This window comes from Metarhizium robertsii (assembly GCF_000187425.2).
Source record: "Metarhizium robertsii ARSEF 23 chromosome Unknown MAA_Scf_5, whole genome shotgun sequence".
Taxonomy (NCBI): Eukaryota; Fungi; Ascomycota; class Sordariomycetes; order Hypocreales; family Clavicipitaceae; genus Metarhizium; species Metarhizium robertsii.
The window spans coordinates 117,577-130,669 of NW_011942193.1; the positions used below are offsets into that span (position 1 = coordinate 117,577).

A 13,093-nucleotide genomic window follows, 5' to 3' on the forward strand; every position below is an offset into this window, starting at 1 on the left:
GCATCGCTCCTCTTGCCTCGGTAATTGTCCTGGAAGGGACGCTTTGTGCGTTGTGTGTGATTGTGCCATTCAATGTTTCTAGTTAATACTGGCGAAAAGGCTCTACAAAAAGAGGTCAAATCCGGCCTGCTAGATGCGAGCAGCTTCCACATACAACCCAAATACCCAATCTCGGGGCCTAATAGTAATATTAGTTTCTTATTACGAGCCAGTCAACACAAGTAAACCACGTGACAATGACGCCTTATAAGAGGTCAAATCTGACAAGCAAGAAGAGATATTCAACTTGTCAGACATGTGACAAGGGCTCTATAGAGGGCTTGGAGCAAATAGCTCAATTCATCTAATAACAACAGTCTTTGGTATCAGAGGTCCTTGCTTTTCCTCAAGGCCTTGGTGGCCAAAGACATCTTTAAATACAAGAAGTCGGTAATGGACTTTGCCCTAGGTCCCGTGATCGTAGCCCTTGTGCAACAGGCCATTTCCGTGTAACAGGTATAGTTAGTTGATGGTAAAATAGAGTATAATTTAACTGAGAATAATTAAGGGGCTACGCCCTGTCCCGCGTGTTATGTCAGGCCATGCCAGCTTCTCACTTGCAAAGAGTCATCTGGCAGGAATAATTGCGTCGTGGGCAAAATCACCAGCGATGGTGTCATCACAATCACAGGCCACTTGATGGCAAGATGCCGGTCAAGGGGTATTGCCAAGCAGCAACGTTTGGTCACCGTCTGTTTTTCGGATGTTTACATGTGCCTATTTGCGCGTCTCTGATCCAAGTCTATTCTTACATGGCGCCCAGTGTACCCAAGATTCCGAATCAGCGGTTTACTTGCGGCCGAGTCTACAGCTTACTACCCCCATCAAGGTACGTCCCCCCGGTCCGCAGCATATCGGCGGCTTCCTCGACAAGCTCATGAACAATCTCGCCCGCCGGCTGAATGCGCTGAATGGAACCCGCCACCTGGCCCATGAAGTGAGGCACGTCGATGTCCTCTGCGCCGTTTTCCAGGTCATGCTGCACGGGGACGATGCCGCGGTCGCAAAGGCTCTGTATCTCCTGGGGGTTCTTGTTCCACCGCCGAATGTAGTCGTTGGGCATCATCCTCAGGGGTCTTCCGGACAAGACTAGCGTTCGCTCCGTGCCTGTAAAGTCGCAGTCCACGACGGCCTGCTTGTGCTCGTTGCTGCTGTTGGCTTCCACCGAGGCCACGAAGCGGGTTCCAACCCACACGGCAGAGGCGCCCTGCATCAGAGCGGCGGCAACACCCCGACCGTTGCAGATGCCGCCGGCGGCGAGGACCAAGGCGGTAGAACCCTTGAGCATCGGCGGCTTGTAACGTCGGGCCACGTCCACGACGGCAGGCACAAGGACCGAGCTTGCAATTTCGCCGGTATGCCCGCCGGCCTCGGTGCCCTGGGCGCACACCATGTCGACGCCGAGATCGAGGGCTTTGACGGCGTGCTTGGGGTGGCCCACCATGTTCATGACGAGAATGCCGTTCTTGTGCAGCTTTTCGATGATGTGCTTGGGCGGCACGCCGATTGCGCACACGAAAAGTTTGGCGCCGCTCTCAATGGTCAGGTCAATGAGCTCCTCGAGCTTCCCGTGGGTGTAGTCGTGGTTTGTTTTCCGTGCGTTGCCGCCGACCTGCGGAAGCGCGAGGTCAATACCAAAGGGCAGATCTGGCTGCTTGAAGGCGGCCTTCATTTCGGCGATGATGTCCCGAAGCTGGTCGGGCGAGTACTGCAAACCACCAATGACTCCCAGCCCGCCAGCATTGGAGACGGCAGCAGAAAGCTCGCCTCCGGAAGTATGGGCCATGCCGGCTAGAACCACGGGGTGTTGGATGCCCAAGAGTTGGGTGAAGGGCGTTGTAATGGGCCCTTTTGGCGCCATGGTGTCTGTCGTCTGGTCTGTCGTCTTGTTTTGTGATGGGTCAGTCGGGGAGTTTAGCCTTGAAAGACAGCACAGGATGATTTGCGGCGTATATAAAGGGAAAAACATGTATACGCAGTCAAGTGGATTCGCAGCTTATATCTATACAACATGTCAACTGGTACTATCCATGACATTTGCGGCGCCAATGTGACACGGCCCCAGCGGGCGGATAATCGTTCCGAGACGGGAGGGGGGGCTCACGGCTTGTTGGGGTGTGGGGTGATGGAGGAGAGAGGAAGATACCGAGGCATCGGCATCGACGTCGAGGCGCGGGGTTGAGGAACTCTGGCAGGGAGAACGTCGTCAGATGATACCGACGTGCCGAAAGCCGACGGATCGTATGTATTCTGGGGTCAAATGCGATCATGCCCCTGAACATGAGGAATTGCGGCCTTTCTGCGTCCAATGTGAGAGCAGACGGAGTTGTCGCGTCTTGTGCTGTTTTCGCAAGCCAACGCGTCCATGTTCAACCTGCCCAATGCAGAACAGTCGCGAGACCGGCATAGAGCAAGCCAAGGTTGCAGTTCCTTTTATCCAATGCCTGACAGATCTTCCCGAGTCGCTCCAGATGCCCGTCCACGGCAGGTCAATTTACCCCCAACCACGGGAAACAAGACGGCAGGCAACGTTGGCGGTTGAGACCATGTGTCAAGCCGTGTTTACGAAAACATGGCCAAGGATTCGGATCTTGACTAGATGCGGAGCAAATGTCTCACGCCAATTACGGCCACATGCGAGACAGAACCTCTCGTCATGTTGGTAAAAACACATCACACCAGCAGGGAATACGGATGACTTTTGTCTTCTCCAAAGACGCCTCATGTGCCCAGCTTTGACGCAAAATCACCATGTGACGTGACGCAAGGGCTGAAAAAGAAGAAGAAGAACAGAATTGAAGTTGTGCTGGACCGTGGCGTCGAAGACATCATTGATGGGACAATGGATTCAATGTCGAGGTAACGTTAACGTCGCAATGCGGGGAAATTGCCTAGATGCATCGCGCAGCTGTGGCAGGCAACATGGAAGCATCGGCGCGGGCAGCTGAAGCCACAGCCATCGGTGGATGTCAGGCCGCGGTTGAGGCGTAGGACTGCTGGCGGATTGTTGTTGGAGATGGGCGACCGACATGGAGTCCGATTCTGCGGACGGAATGCATTGAAAAGGTGAGGATGAAGCCCGTCAAAGGAGGGGGGGAAATGTGAACATTGAAGGGTCAAGTTCAATGTTCGACGGGGCAAAAATGGTGGGGGAACAATTGGCTTAACAGCTGGCCATGTGCAGCAAGCCACCTGCACATGTGGTGACATCAATTGATCAATGATGTGCACGACGGTTGAACACAGAGATGTCGAGGTGCCCTGATTGATATCTACCCGTCAGCGACATAGCAAATGTCCCTCAGCCTTGTGTTCATGCCAAGCCCGCGCATGAACAGACGTCGGCTGGCATGAAACATTAATGCGATACCTTCAGTCTGGTTCCGCAAATTGCCGCACGCAGTGGCAGGTCCTGCCCTTCATGGGACCTCCTGGTTGGGTTGCATTGCATCTCCCCGTCCAATATCTTTTGTCTCCGCAAGGTGTTCATGGGCTCCTTCTGCCGGTTCCTGGCCATGGTCAAAAGTCTGGTGCTTTTGCTTTGATTGCAGGCGCGCAAGGACCCCATTCCACTCTGCCTCACAAAGAAGACGTCTGGAACATTAAAGCCATGGACTCAATGCTACATAAAGCGGCTACGCTACAAGCTACCAGTAGACATGTACCACCAGACCAGACACGCCTCGCCGGCAAGAGCCAAGTCTGCACCTGCCGCGCGGGAGCTTCAGCTGCGGCGTCTTGGCTTGCTGGCCTGCATCAATACTACTTCCAGTCCAGTCCACTCTACTGCTGGTGGGGTTACATTTCCATGGTCAACATTGAACTGGTCCCTCTCATGCTTCCAGTCCCTCTCCATCCAATTTTTGTCCTCACGCACACGTTCGCCATGGTTCTTTGAGGTCCCTGGACACAACCCACCTGGTCCAATCCAATGTCTCAAAGACGCTTGCAGCCACTTGCTTTGGAGGCAAGACCTTGGATCCAATCTCGTCTGGTTTCGTACAAAAGGCACCGAGTTGGCCCCTCCAACCGCCCGTCCTTTCATTGATGTTTGGCAACACCAGCAGCTCTCTCCAGGCTCGTGATTCACGGTCCGTGTGTGCCCTTTGTTCGGCACCTTTGATTGTGTACGCGTCGCCAAGGCACCCTCGTTAACTTCCTCCCTTGACACCACGTCACAATCCGTTGGCAAATCTCGTCTCAACATGCGCTTCTACACATCTGCCCTCCTCGCCGCCTTGGCGACGGTCGAGTTGACCTCTGCCGTCACCGTCAAGGTCAACCCGCTTCCCGCGCCTCAGGACGTGACCTGGGGTGACTCTGGTCCCAAACATGTCGGCTGGCTGAACCTGCGTACCAATTCGAATCGCAAGTCCGAGTCCAACACCCAACTCGTCTCCGAGGCTTGGAACCGCGCCTCCAAGGCCATCACCTCGCTGCGATGGGTGCCGCAGGCCATTGAGCAGCCCATCCCCAAGTTCGAACCCTTTCCCACCGCTGGCAGCAACGACAGCAGCAGCAGCGCCAAGTCGAAGCGAAACACGGGCGGTAGCTGGCTCAACGAGGTCAACGTACAGGTGTCCGACTGGTCCGCCGATTTGAAGCACGGCGTCGACGAGAGCTATACCCTCACCGTGTCTGCTTCGTCTTCGACTGTTGAAATCGCGGCAAAGACAGTCTGGGGTGCCCTTCATGCCTTCACCACCTTCCAGCAACTCGTCATCTTCGAGGGCGGGTCCCTGATTGTTGAGCAGCCCGTCACCATCAAAGATCACCCCAACTACCCGTACCGAGGTGTCATGGTCGACACGGGCCGAAACTTTATTTCCGCCAACAAGATCAAGGAACAGATTGACGGACTTGCCTTGTCCAAGATGAATATCCTCCACTGGCACATCACCGACACCCAGTCGTGGCCCATCCACCTCGAGGCCTACCCCCAGGTGACCAAGGATGCCTACTCTGGCCGCGAGAGCTACTCGGCCAAGGATGTGCAGGACATCATCTCGTATGCTCGCGCTCGCGGCGTGCGCGTCATTCCCGAAATCGACATGCCCGGCCACTCTGCCTCGGGGTGGCAGCAAATCGACAAGGACATTGTGACGTGCCAGAATAGTTGGTGGTCCAACGACAACTGGCCGTTGCACACGGCCGTGCAGCCCAACCCGGGACAGCTCGACGTCATGAACCCCAAGACGTACCAGGTTGTCGGCAACGTCTACTCGGAGCTGTCCAAGAAGTTCTCGGACGACTTCTTCCACGTGGGAGGTGACGAGCTCCAGATTGGCTGTTTCAACTTTAGCAAGGGCATCAGGGATTGGTTCGCCGCCGACCCCAAGCGCACCTACTTTGACCTCAACCAGTACTGGATCGACCACGCATACCCATTGTTCATGTCGGAGGAGAACAGTGGCAAGAAGGACCGCCGACTCATCATGTGGGAGGATGTCGTCCTCTCTCCCGACGCCCACGCGCACAATGTGTCCAAGAGCGTCATCATGCAGTCCTGGAACAATGGCGTTGCCAACATTGATAAGCTCACCAAGGCCGGCTACGACGTGATTGTGTCCAGCGCCGACTTTATGTATCTCGATTGTGGGAATGGCGGGTACGTGACCAACGATCCTCGTTACAACGCGCCGCAGTCGAACCCTGATGCTACCGGCGCGACCTTTTCCTTCAACTACGGCGGCCCCGGCGGCTCGTGGTGTGCGCCGTACAAGACGTGGCAGCGCATTTACGACTACGACTTCACGGCGAACCTCACTTCTGACCAAGCCAAGCACATCATCGGTGCCGCCGCGCCACTGTGGTCCGAACAAGTCGACGACGCCGTCATCAGCTCCAAGATGTGGCCGCGGGCCGCTGCACTCGCCGAGTTGGTTTGGTCTGGCAACAAGGACCCCAAGACTGGCCTCAAGCGAACGACGTATTTGACGCAACGCATTCTCAACTTTAGGGAGTACCTTGTTGCCAATGGCATTGGGGCCGCCCCTCTGGTGCCCAAGTACTGCTTGCAGCATCCTCATGCGTGCGACTTGTACTACAATCAGACGGCTGTCCAATGAGCGAGATGGACTTGAGCTCTGGGGGGATGTGTCGATGGGAGGGGCCATTTCACTATTCTTCTGTAGTTTATTTTTAGCAGTGTATCAATGGGACGAGCCCTTTCACTATTCTTTTGTACTCTATTTTTAGCAGTAGTGTCTAAAAGGAATATATTACTTTGTACTTTTAACAATATTATATTATGCCATCAGGTGTATTGTTTCCATTTGCCAGATGTCGCGGTGTACATGCGACGTGGAATTGGAATCAAACGGCAGAACCAAGAAGCCACTGATGATTTTGAGGGAGTTGATGGACCGAAAGTTAGTCTTGCACACGGCCATCCATGGGCTGGTTCTTTAGAATTCTCGGCCATACCGAGAGCTGCATCACCCTATAGCAAGCGGGTAGGGGTTTGAGAACTCAGAAGCTGCAAGGTTAATATGTTGGTGCAGGGTGGCGCAAGGGGCCTTGTGCCGAACAGGCAAACACTGGCGGAACGGGAGCGGCTACCGCCCAAATGGCACGGGCGCACGTGGTGGCAGTTTCAATGTTTCGGGTAAAATCAGAGATTGACTCTATAGGCCCGAATAGGCACCGTGATGCGCCCATGTCCGGCTGTTGTTTCGTGGGGAGTCGGGAGCGTGTTCACGTAATGCATTGATGCGGCAAAGTCTGTCCGTCGTCGGACCAGGCCAGACAAGGTGCAGTTGAGGGCCTCCACTATTATCCATGGCTGGGCCGTGATAGAGCCGAGAGAGGGCGGATACCTTGTCAGTCCATGAGTCATGGCACGGGGATGCGGTCAATGGCCAACAGAAGTTGACGACGCATCGGGCACATATCCAACTTGCCTGGTCTGGGTTGGTGGACGAATTGGCTCGAGCTGGGTTGGATGGCGAGGCAGATGACACCAACTGCCATCAATGCGCCGGCGGGTATTCCATGACGGCTTCCAGGCCGGAATCGGCAGTGGGAGCTTCCAGAGTCTGCTGGTGGATGGAAGCCACACGGGCTAAAGCTGCATGTGGCCAAAGTCAATTCCCCATACTCCATACTTTCCCCGCATTATGGAATGACGTTGAGGCGGGTTGGCGGGGTCGCCGATGGTTCTGATTAGTGACGACTGGACCGTGACGAGACGGTTGGCGATGAAGAGGGGGGAAATTGGAGAGCCGACGAGTCGACTGGTGTTGGTGACTCTGCTCATGCCCAATTGGCAATGGGCACGTCGTGAGCTTGATGCGAAATAGTTGACATGATCTTGATGGTATACCCATTGTATGTACTGCGTAGCGCAACTTGAATAGCGAGGGCCGCCCATATATTTCGCAACCTTGTATTTCTTTTCGTCTTGGTTTTTTTTTTTTTTTTTTTCACCCCAGCACAGCTTGTTGAGCAACCGCGGCGATTGAGGCTCAGCCCAGACAGGGTCGTCTCTCTCGATTCAGCCGGACCATCATGACGATGGGCGCACGTCAATGGATACCTGCAGAGTGCCGTTGGGTCAAAAGCCATGTCTACACCGTGATGGAGATTTGCTCGCGGTTTAGCATGGTGGGGCTGAGCTCCGCGGACCGGGTTGAGCTTTGCTCCCCAGGATAAATCAGGGATTCTTCCAGCCACAAGACAGCTACCAGTCGGCCCGTTAGAGATTTGCTGCTTGCGAAGCTCAATGTCCGTGCTGCTTCGCCATCGAGTAGCTCCAGATGTCGTCCACTTGGTAGTCGCTGACGGGCCGTATAAACAACATCTCGCATGCTCGCGCGGAATACAAATGCTGCCGAGCGCCTGTTGCACTCGAATGTTCTCCCGGTGGCATTGCTTTGTTCCATTGCTTCTCGTGTAGAGTGAATCGACCCTCGAGCCCGGGACTCGCAACATGCGCGCGACTGTGAGTCCACCAGACCCTTCAAGATGTGATTGACCGTGTTTCGCCCACTGACACAAACGCGGCAGCTCATCCAAGCGGCCGTCGTCGCCGCGACCCTCGGTCTCTGCAGCGCCGTCCAGGCCGCCAATGGCAAAGACCGCGTCGCCAAATGCCTGGCGCGGTACAGCGGCCAGGACCGAGGCCGTAACCGCACAACCGTGTACAAGACGGACTTTCCCGGCGTCACCTGGGATGACGACAACTGGCTCCTCAGCACCACGACGCTCGAGCAAGGCCGTTATCAGTCGAGAGGCTCTGTTGCCAATGGCTACTTTGGCATCAGCGTGGCCAGCGTCGGGCCCTTCTTTGAGCTCGACGCCGAGGACGAGGGCGGCGACGTCATCAACGGCTGGCCGCTCTTCTCCCGGCGTCAGTCCTTTGCCACCATTGCCGGTTTCTGGAACGCCCAGCCCGAGACCAACGGCACCAACTTTGGCTGGCTGCTGCAGTACGGCTACGAGAGCGTCATTAGCGGCGTGCCTCACTGGAGCGGCCTGGTGCTCGACCTCGGCAACGGCGTCTACCTGGACTCCACGGTCGACAACAAGACCATTACCAACTTTCGCTCCACGTACGACTTCAAGGCCGGAGTCCTCAGCTGGTCGTATACGTGGTCCCCGTCTGCCGGAAACAATGGCTCCTACGATATCCGGTACTTGATGTTTACAAACAAGCTTCACATCAACCAGGCGGTCGTCGATCTGGAGATTATCCCGTCGGTGGATGCCAATGCCACCGTTGTCAACGTCCTTGATGGCTATTCCGCGGTTCGAACCGACTTTGTCCAGTCTGGCGAGGATGCTGGCGCCATCTACTCGGCCGTTCGGCCCACCGGCATCGCCAACGTGACTGCGTACATTTACGCCAACATGACGGGCTCCGACGACGTCGACATTGGCCGCAAGACTCTGGTCAGCAACAAGCCCTACATTCGCAAGAACGAGTCTTCTATTGCCCAGGCCGTCCCCGTCACATTCTCCGCCGGCAAGGCGGTGAGGATTACAAAATACGTCGGCGCGGCGTCCGGAGATGCCTTTGAAGATCCTCAGCAGGTGGCCAAGAATGCCGCGTCGTCGGCCTTGTCCCGGGGCTTTTACAAGTCTCTTCGTTCTCACGTCCAGGAGTGGGACGACGTCATGCCCGACCACTCGGTCGACAGCTATGCTGACCCCGACAACGGAACCCTACCCCAAGACAGCTACATTATCGACTCGGCCATCATCGCCGTGGCCAACACGTACTACCTGCTGCAGAGTACAGTCGGGCCAAACGCCCAAAGCCTGGTCAAGGACGCCCCCGTCAACGTGGACAGCATCTCGGTCGGAGGCTTGGTGTCGGACTCGTACGCCGGTCTCATCTTTTGGGATGCCGACCTGTTTATGCAACCGGGGCTTGTCGTGTCGCACCCCCAGTCTGCCGAGCGAATCACCAACTATCGCGTCAACAAGTACGGCCAAGCCAAGGCGAATGCGCAGACAAGCTACACCAGCTCCCAGAACAAGACGGTCTTTTCCAAGGACGCGGCCGCATTCCCCTGGACGAGCGGTCGTTTTGGCAACTGCACCGCCACCGGCCCTTGCTGGGACTACCAGTACCATCTGAACGGAGACATTGGCATATCGTTTGTCAACCAGCTCGTCGCGACGGGTGACACTCGGTACTTTAACGAGAGCCTGTTTCCAGTATACGACTCCATCGCAACGCTCTTTTCAAACCTTTTGGCCCCGAATGGCTCATCCTGGACGGTGAAAAACATGACAGATCCCGTGCGTGATTGTGTACTCGAACCCAGCCATTTTTGCTCGTGTGCTAACCCATGATGGACAGGACGAGTATGCAAACCACGTCGACGCAGGTGGCTACACGATGCCTCTGATTGCCGAAACGCTGCAAACTGCCAACACGTTCCGGGAACAATTTGGCCTCGAGAAAAACGCAACATGGGATTCCATGGCCACCAACGTGCTTTTCCTCCGAGAAAATGGCGTCACACTCGAGTTCACCACCATGAACGGGAGTGCCGTGGTGAAGCAGGCGGATGTGATATTGAACACGTTTCCGCTCTCCTACACAACAAACTACACCACCCAGGAGTCGCTCAACGACTTGGACTACGTGAGTAGAACGCTCCATGGCTGCTTCTCCCCCCTGAACCCGAACAAGACTAACAGTCGTGCCGCAGTACGCAAACAAACAGTCGCCAGACGGGCCCGCCATGACGTGGGCCTTCTTCTCCATCATTGCCAACGACATCTCGCCCTCTGGCTGCTCGGCCTACACCTACTCGCAGTACTCGTACAAGCCGTACGCCCGCGCGCCCTTTTACCAGCTCTCAGAGCAACTGATTGACAATGCCACCATCAACGGCGGCACCCACCCCGCGTACCCCTTCCTCACCGGCCACGGCGGCGCCAACCAGGTCAACGTATTCGGCTACCTCGGGCTGCGGCTGCTCCCCGACGACGCGCTTCACATCAACCCCAACCTGCCGCCGCAGCTGTCGCACCTGCGCTACCGGACCTTTTACTGGCGCGGCTGGCCCTTCGCAGCCTCGTCCAACGCGACGCACACGACGGTCCGGCGCGCCCGGCACGTCCGGCCGCTCCCCTCGGCGGACCCGCGCTTCGCCAACGCAACCATCACCATCGACGCCGGCGCCGACGGCAACGCCACCGCGTACCGCCTGCCCGTGGACGGCGCGGCCGTCGTGCCCAACCGCAACATTGGCCGCATCAACACCACCCCCGGCAACCTCCTGCAGTGCCGGTCCGCCGACTCGCCCGGCGCCCACCGGCCCGGCCAGTTCCCCATCGGGGCCGTCGACGGCGCCACCTCGACCAAGTGGCAGCCGCAGTACGCCGCCAACCTCAGCGCCGTGACGGTCATGCTCGCGCCCGGCGACGTGGGCGCCATGGTCTCCGGCCTCCACTTCAACTGGGCCCAGGCGCCGCCCGTCAACGCCACCGTCGTCTTTCACAACGCCACCATCGCCAGCTTCGCCGACGTGGATGTGTCCGCGCAGGGTAGGGGCGCTGACTACACCGTCGTGACGCACCTGGCGGGCGTGCCGCTGTCCAACCCCTACAGCGTGCAGGCGACGAACCTTGATGCTATTGCTATTCCGGTGGGCAACACGACCAATGTGACTCTTGGCGAGGCTGTGCCGGCGGCTCGGTACGCGACGCTGCTGATTACCGGGAACCAGGGGCTCGGGCAGAGAGATGTAGATGCCAGGAATGGCACGGGGGCTACGGTGGCGGAGTGGGCGATTATTAGTGATGAGAGGAGGAAGATGGATGGGGAGGCGGAGCCGGCCAAGATGAGGCGGAGCTTGACGTGGCGCGAGGAGGGGATGCTGATGGGTAGACCGTATTAACTTTTGGTGCAAGTACGAGGTAGAGAAGCGAGAGGAGACGTTATGAATTGGATGCTTGACTATGTGCTTTATATAATACATACTGTAGTTGCGTAAATAGTATAGATGCGGCGGTTTATATACGCTACTTTGGACGTGACGCGTATTTTCAAGGATGGGTTACGTCGAGAGGCATAATTGAGATGTTGGCGTTAGAGTCATGTCTAGCTTTGCGTGGTTCGTGATGAGGCTATTGGCAAAAATGTGAGGCCTTGTTACGGACGGGCTACCGCGTCTTTTATATGCCGGTGTTACTCTGGGGCTTTGTAGGAGATGTACATGAAACAGGAGGATGTCCTGTGCCAGGCTTGTGCTTTGGTAGCCCTGGTTTCCTGTCTTGTTTCTTGGCAGCAAAAGTTGAGCGCAAAACTAAAATGAACCGGCATCAGCCATCAATTAGAGACTGTGCCTGGCAAAAACTTGTTGAGCTCGCGTCAGGTTTAGTGGAATGATCTGGTGCTCAGGAAAGTAACCTGCCAGACGTATACTTTCGTGTGTGTTTACCATGCGAAAGCTAAGCAGGGGAGTTTGTCATCTTGCCCAGATAAGATCAGGTGATTAAAGCATCCTACGCCGAAGCATTTATATCAGGTAATCAACGCGTGGTTATCACCATAGACGAATGTTCTCACATTCCCATACATGTAGAAGTGCGTATACATCAGTCTCAATCATCTGCACAGGATAGCCTGCAATAATCACACCACCGGCACACTATATACCCTCTCTCTGTAAATCTTCCACCCCCCAACGGCCTCGTCGTCCAAGGCACCCGTCCACTCACCTTTGCCTTGCCATCGCCACCAAAACAAGGAAACGGCCTTTATCTGAAGGACGTCTCCCTTGCTCACGCCCAACTGCGGCATATCCGCGCCCGCAACGGCCTCGCACTCAAACTCGCCGACTACGAATTCCGGAGTATACCCGGTCGCCTCGGACCGGAGGATGCGGAACGTCGGCATGGCGCGGTACATTTGGGCATAGTGGTCGCGCACGGCGTCCCAGCCAGAGACGACGGTGCCATGGACTAACAATGCAATTAGCAAAAGGCAAGACGTCATGGCGGTCCAAGGTCGGGGTCGGCGCACCCTTGTCTGTAAATGTGGTGTCGGCAGCCTGCCATTTCATGAGCGCGTCCACGTCGCGCGCCTCCGTGGCTGCCTGTAGCCGTGCGTTGCGAATCTGGATAAGACGCTGGATATTTTCCTGTGTGGCCATTGTGATGATCTGATCAGGTCTGGTTCTCGGCTGCTTAGTTGCAACAGGCGTTTTATACCCGAGTCTCGGCTCGTATTCCTCGGTTTACGCGACATGCCAAAATCAGCGTCCAATGACCAACCAGACACCATGCGGGGTCTGGGAGTATAACTGGTGGCACGTAGTACTTGAACGCCATCATACCAGATTACAGTTTACATGTAGCTGTTATGGACTTGAGCTTGGAGCTTGGGTCTGGGTTGACCATGACATCTGGACCCCAGAGCCTCATTTCTGCCCCACACATCGTGACAGACGAGGCCGGTACTTGGTTTTCAATAAGATAATTTCAATGTTACTATACATCCCTTTGAATGTGATAAGGTGCCAGTCAGGTAGCGGCCCCACTTCATGTGCAGTACCTTTCATATACCTTATATCAGGTGGATAGCCTAATATAT

The 13,093-nt window shown here is 56.0% G+C and overlaps 5 protein-coding genes across 5 annotated transcripts; 3 read left to right on the forward strand and 2 right to left on the reverse strand.

Annotated features, from left to right (window-relative positions):
* Positions 1-844: 844 nt before the first annotated feature.
* On the reverse strand, positions 845-1,900 carry MAA_09551 (2-nitropropane dioxygenase, NPD; the record flags this gene model as incomplete). The annotated part of the gene is made up of 1 exon (XM_007827549.1): positions 845-1,900. The coding sequence occupies one exon, from the start codon at positions 1,898-1,900 to the stop codon at positions 845-847; it is 1,056 nt and encodes a 351-aa protein (XP_007825740.1).
* A 1,560-nt stretch (positions 1,901-3,460) lies between these two features.
* Positions 3,461-3,937, forward strand: MAA_11185 (clumping factor B; the record flags this gene model as incomplete). Its single annotated transcript, XM_011413165.1, has 1 exon — positions 3,461-3,937. One exon carries the CDS (start codon positions 3,461-3,463, stop codon positions 3,935-3,937), a length of 477 nt encoding a protein of 158 aa, XP_011411467.1.
* A 307-nt stretch (positions 3,938-4,244) lies between these two features.
* On the forward strand, positions 4,245-6,107 carry MAA_09550 (N-acetylglucosaminidase; the record flags this gene model as incomplete). The annotated part of the gene is made up of 1 exon (XM_007827548.1): positions 4,245-6,107. The coding sequence occupies one exon, from the start codon at positions 4,245-4,247 to the stop codon at positions 6,105-6,107; it is 1,863 nt and encodes a 620-aa protein (XP_007825739.1).
* A 1,862-nt stretch (positions 6,108-7,969) lies between these two features.
* Positions 7,970-11,396, forward strand: MAA_09549 (glycoside hydrolase family 65 protein; the record flags this gene model as incomplete). The annotated part of the gene is made up of 4 exons (XM_007827547.1): positions 7,970-7,981; positions 8,047-9,786; positions 9,848-10,135; positions 10,203-11,396. The coding sequence occupies 4 exons, from the start codon at positions 7,970-7,972 to the stop codon at positions 11,394-11,396; spliced, it is 3,234 nt and encodes a 1,077-aa protein (XP_007825738.1).
* Positions 11,397-12,133: 737 nt separating this feature from the next.
* On the reverse strand, positions 12,134-12,653 carry MAA_09548 (uncharacterized protein; the record flags this gene model as incomplete). The annotated part of the gene is made up of 2 exons (XM_007827546.1): positions 12,134-12,462; positions 12,524-12,653. The coding sequence occupies 2 exons, from the start codon at positions 12,651-12,653 to the stop codon at positions 12,134-12,136; spliced, it is 459 nt and encodes a 152-aa protein (XP_007825737.1).
* Between the last annotated feature and the right edge of the window lie 440 nt (positions 12,654-13,093).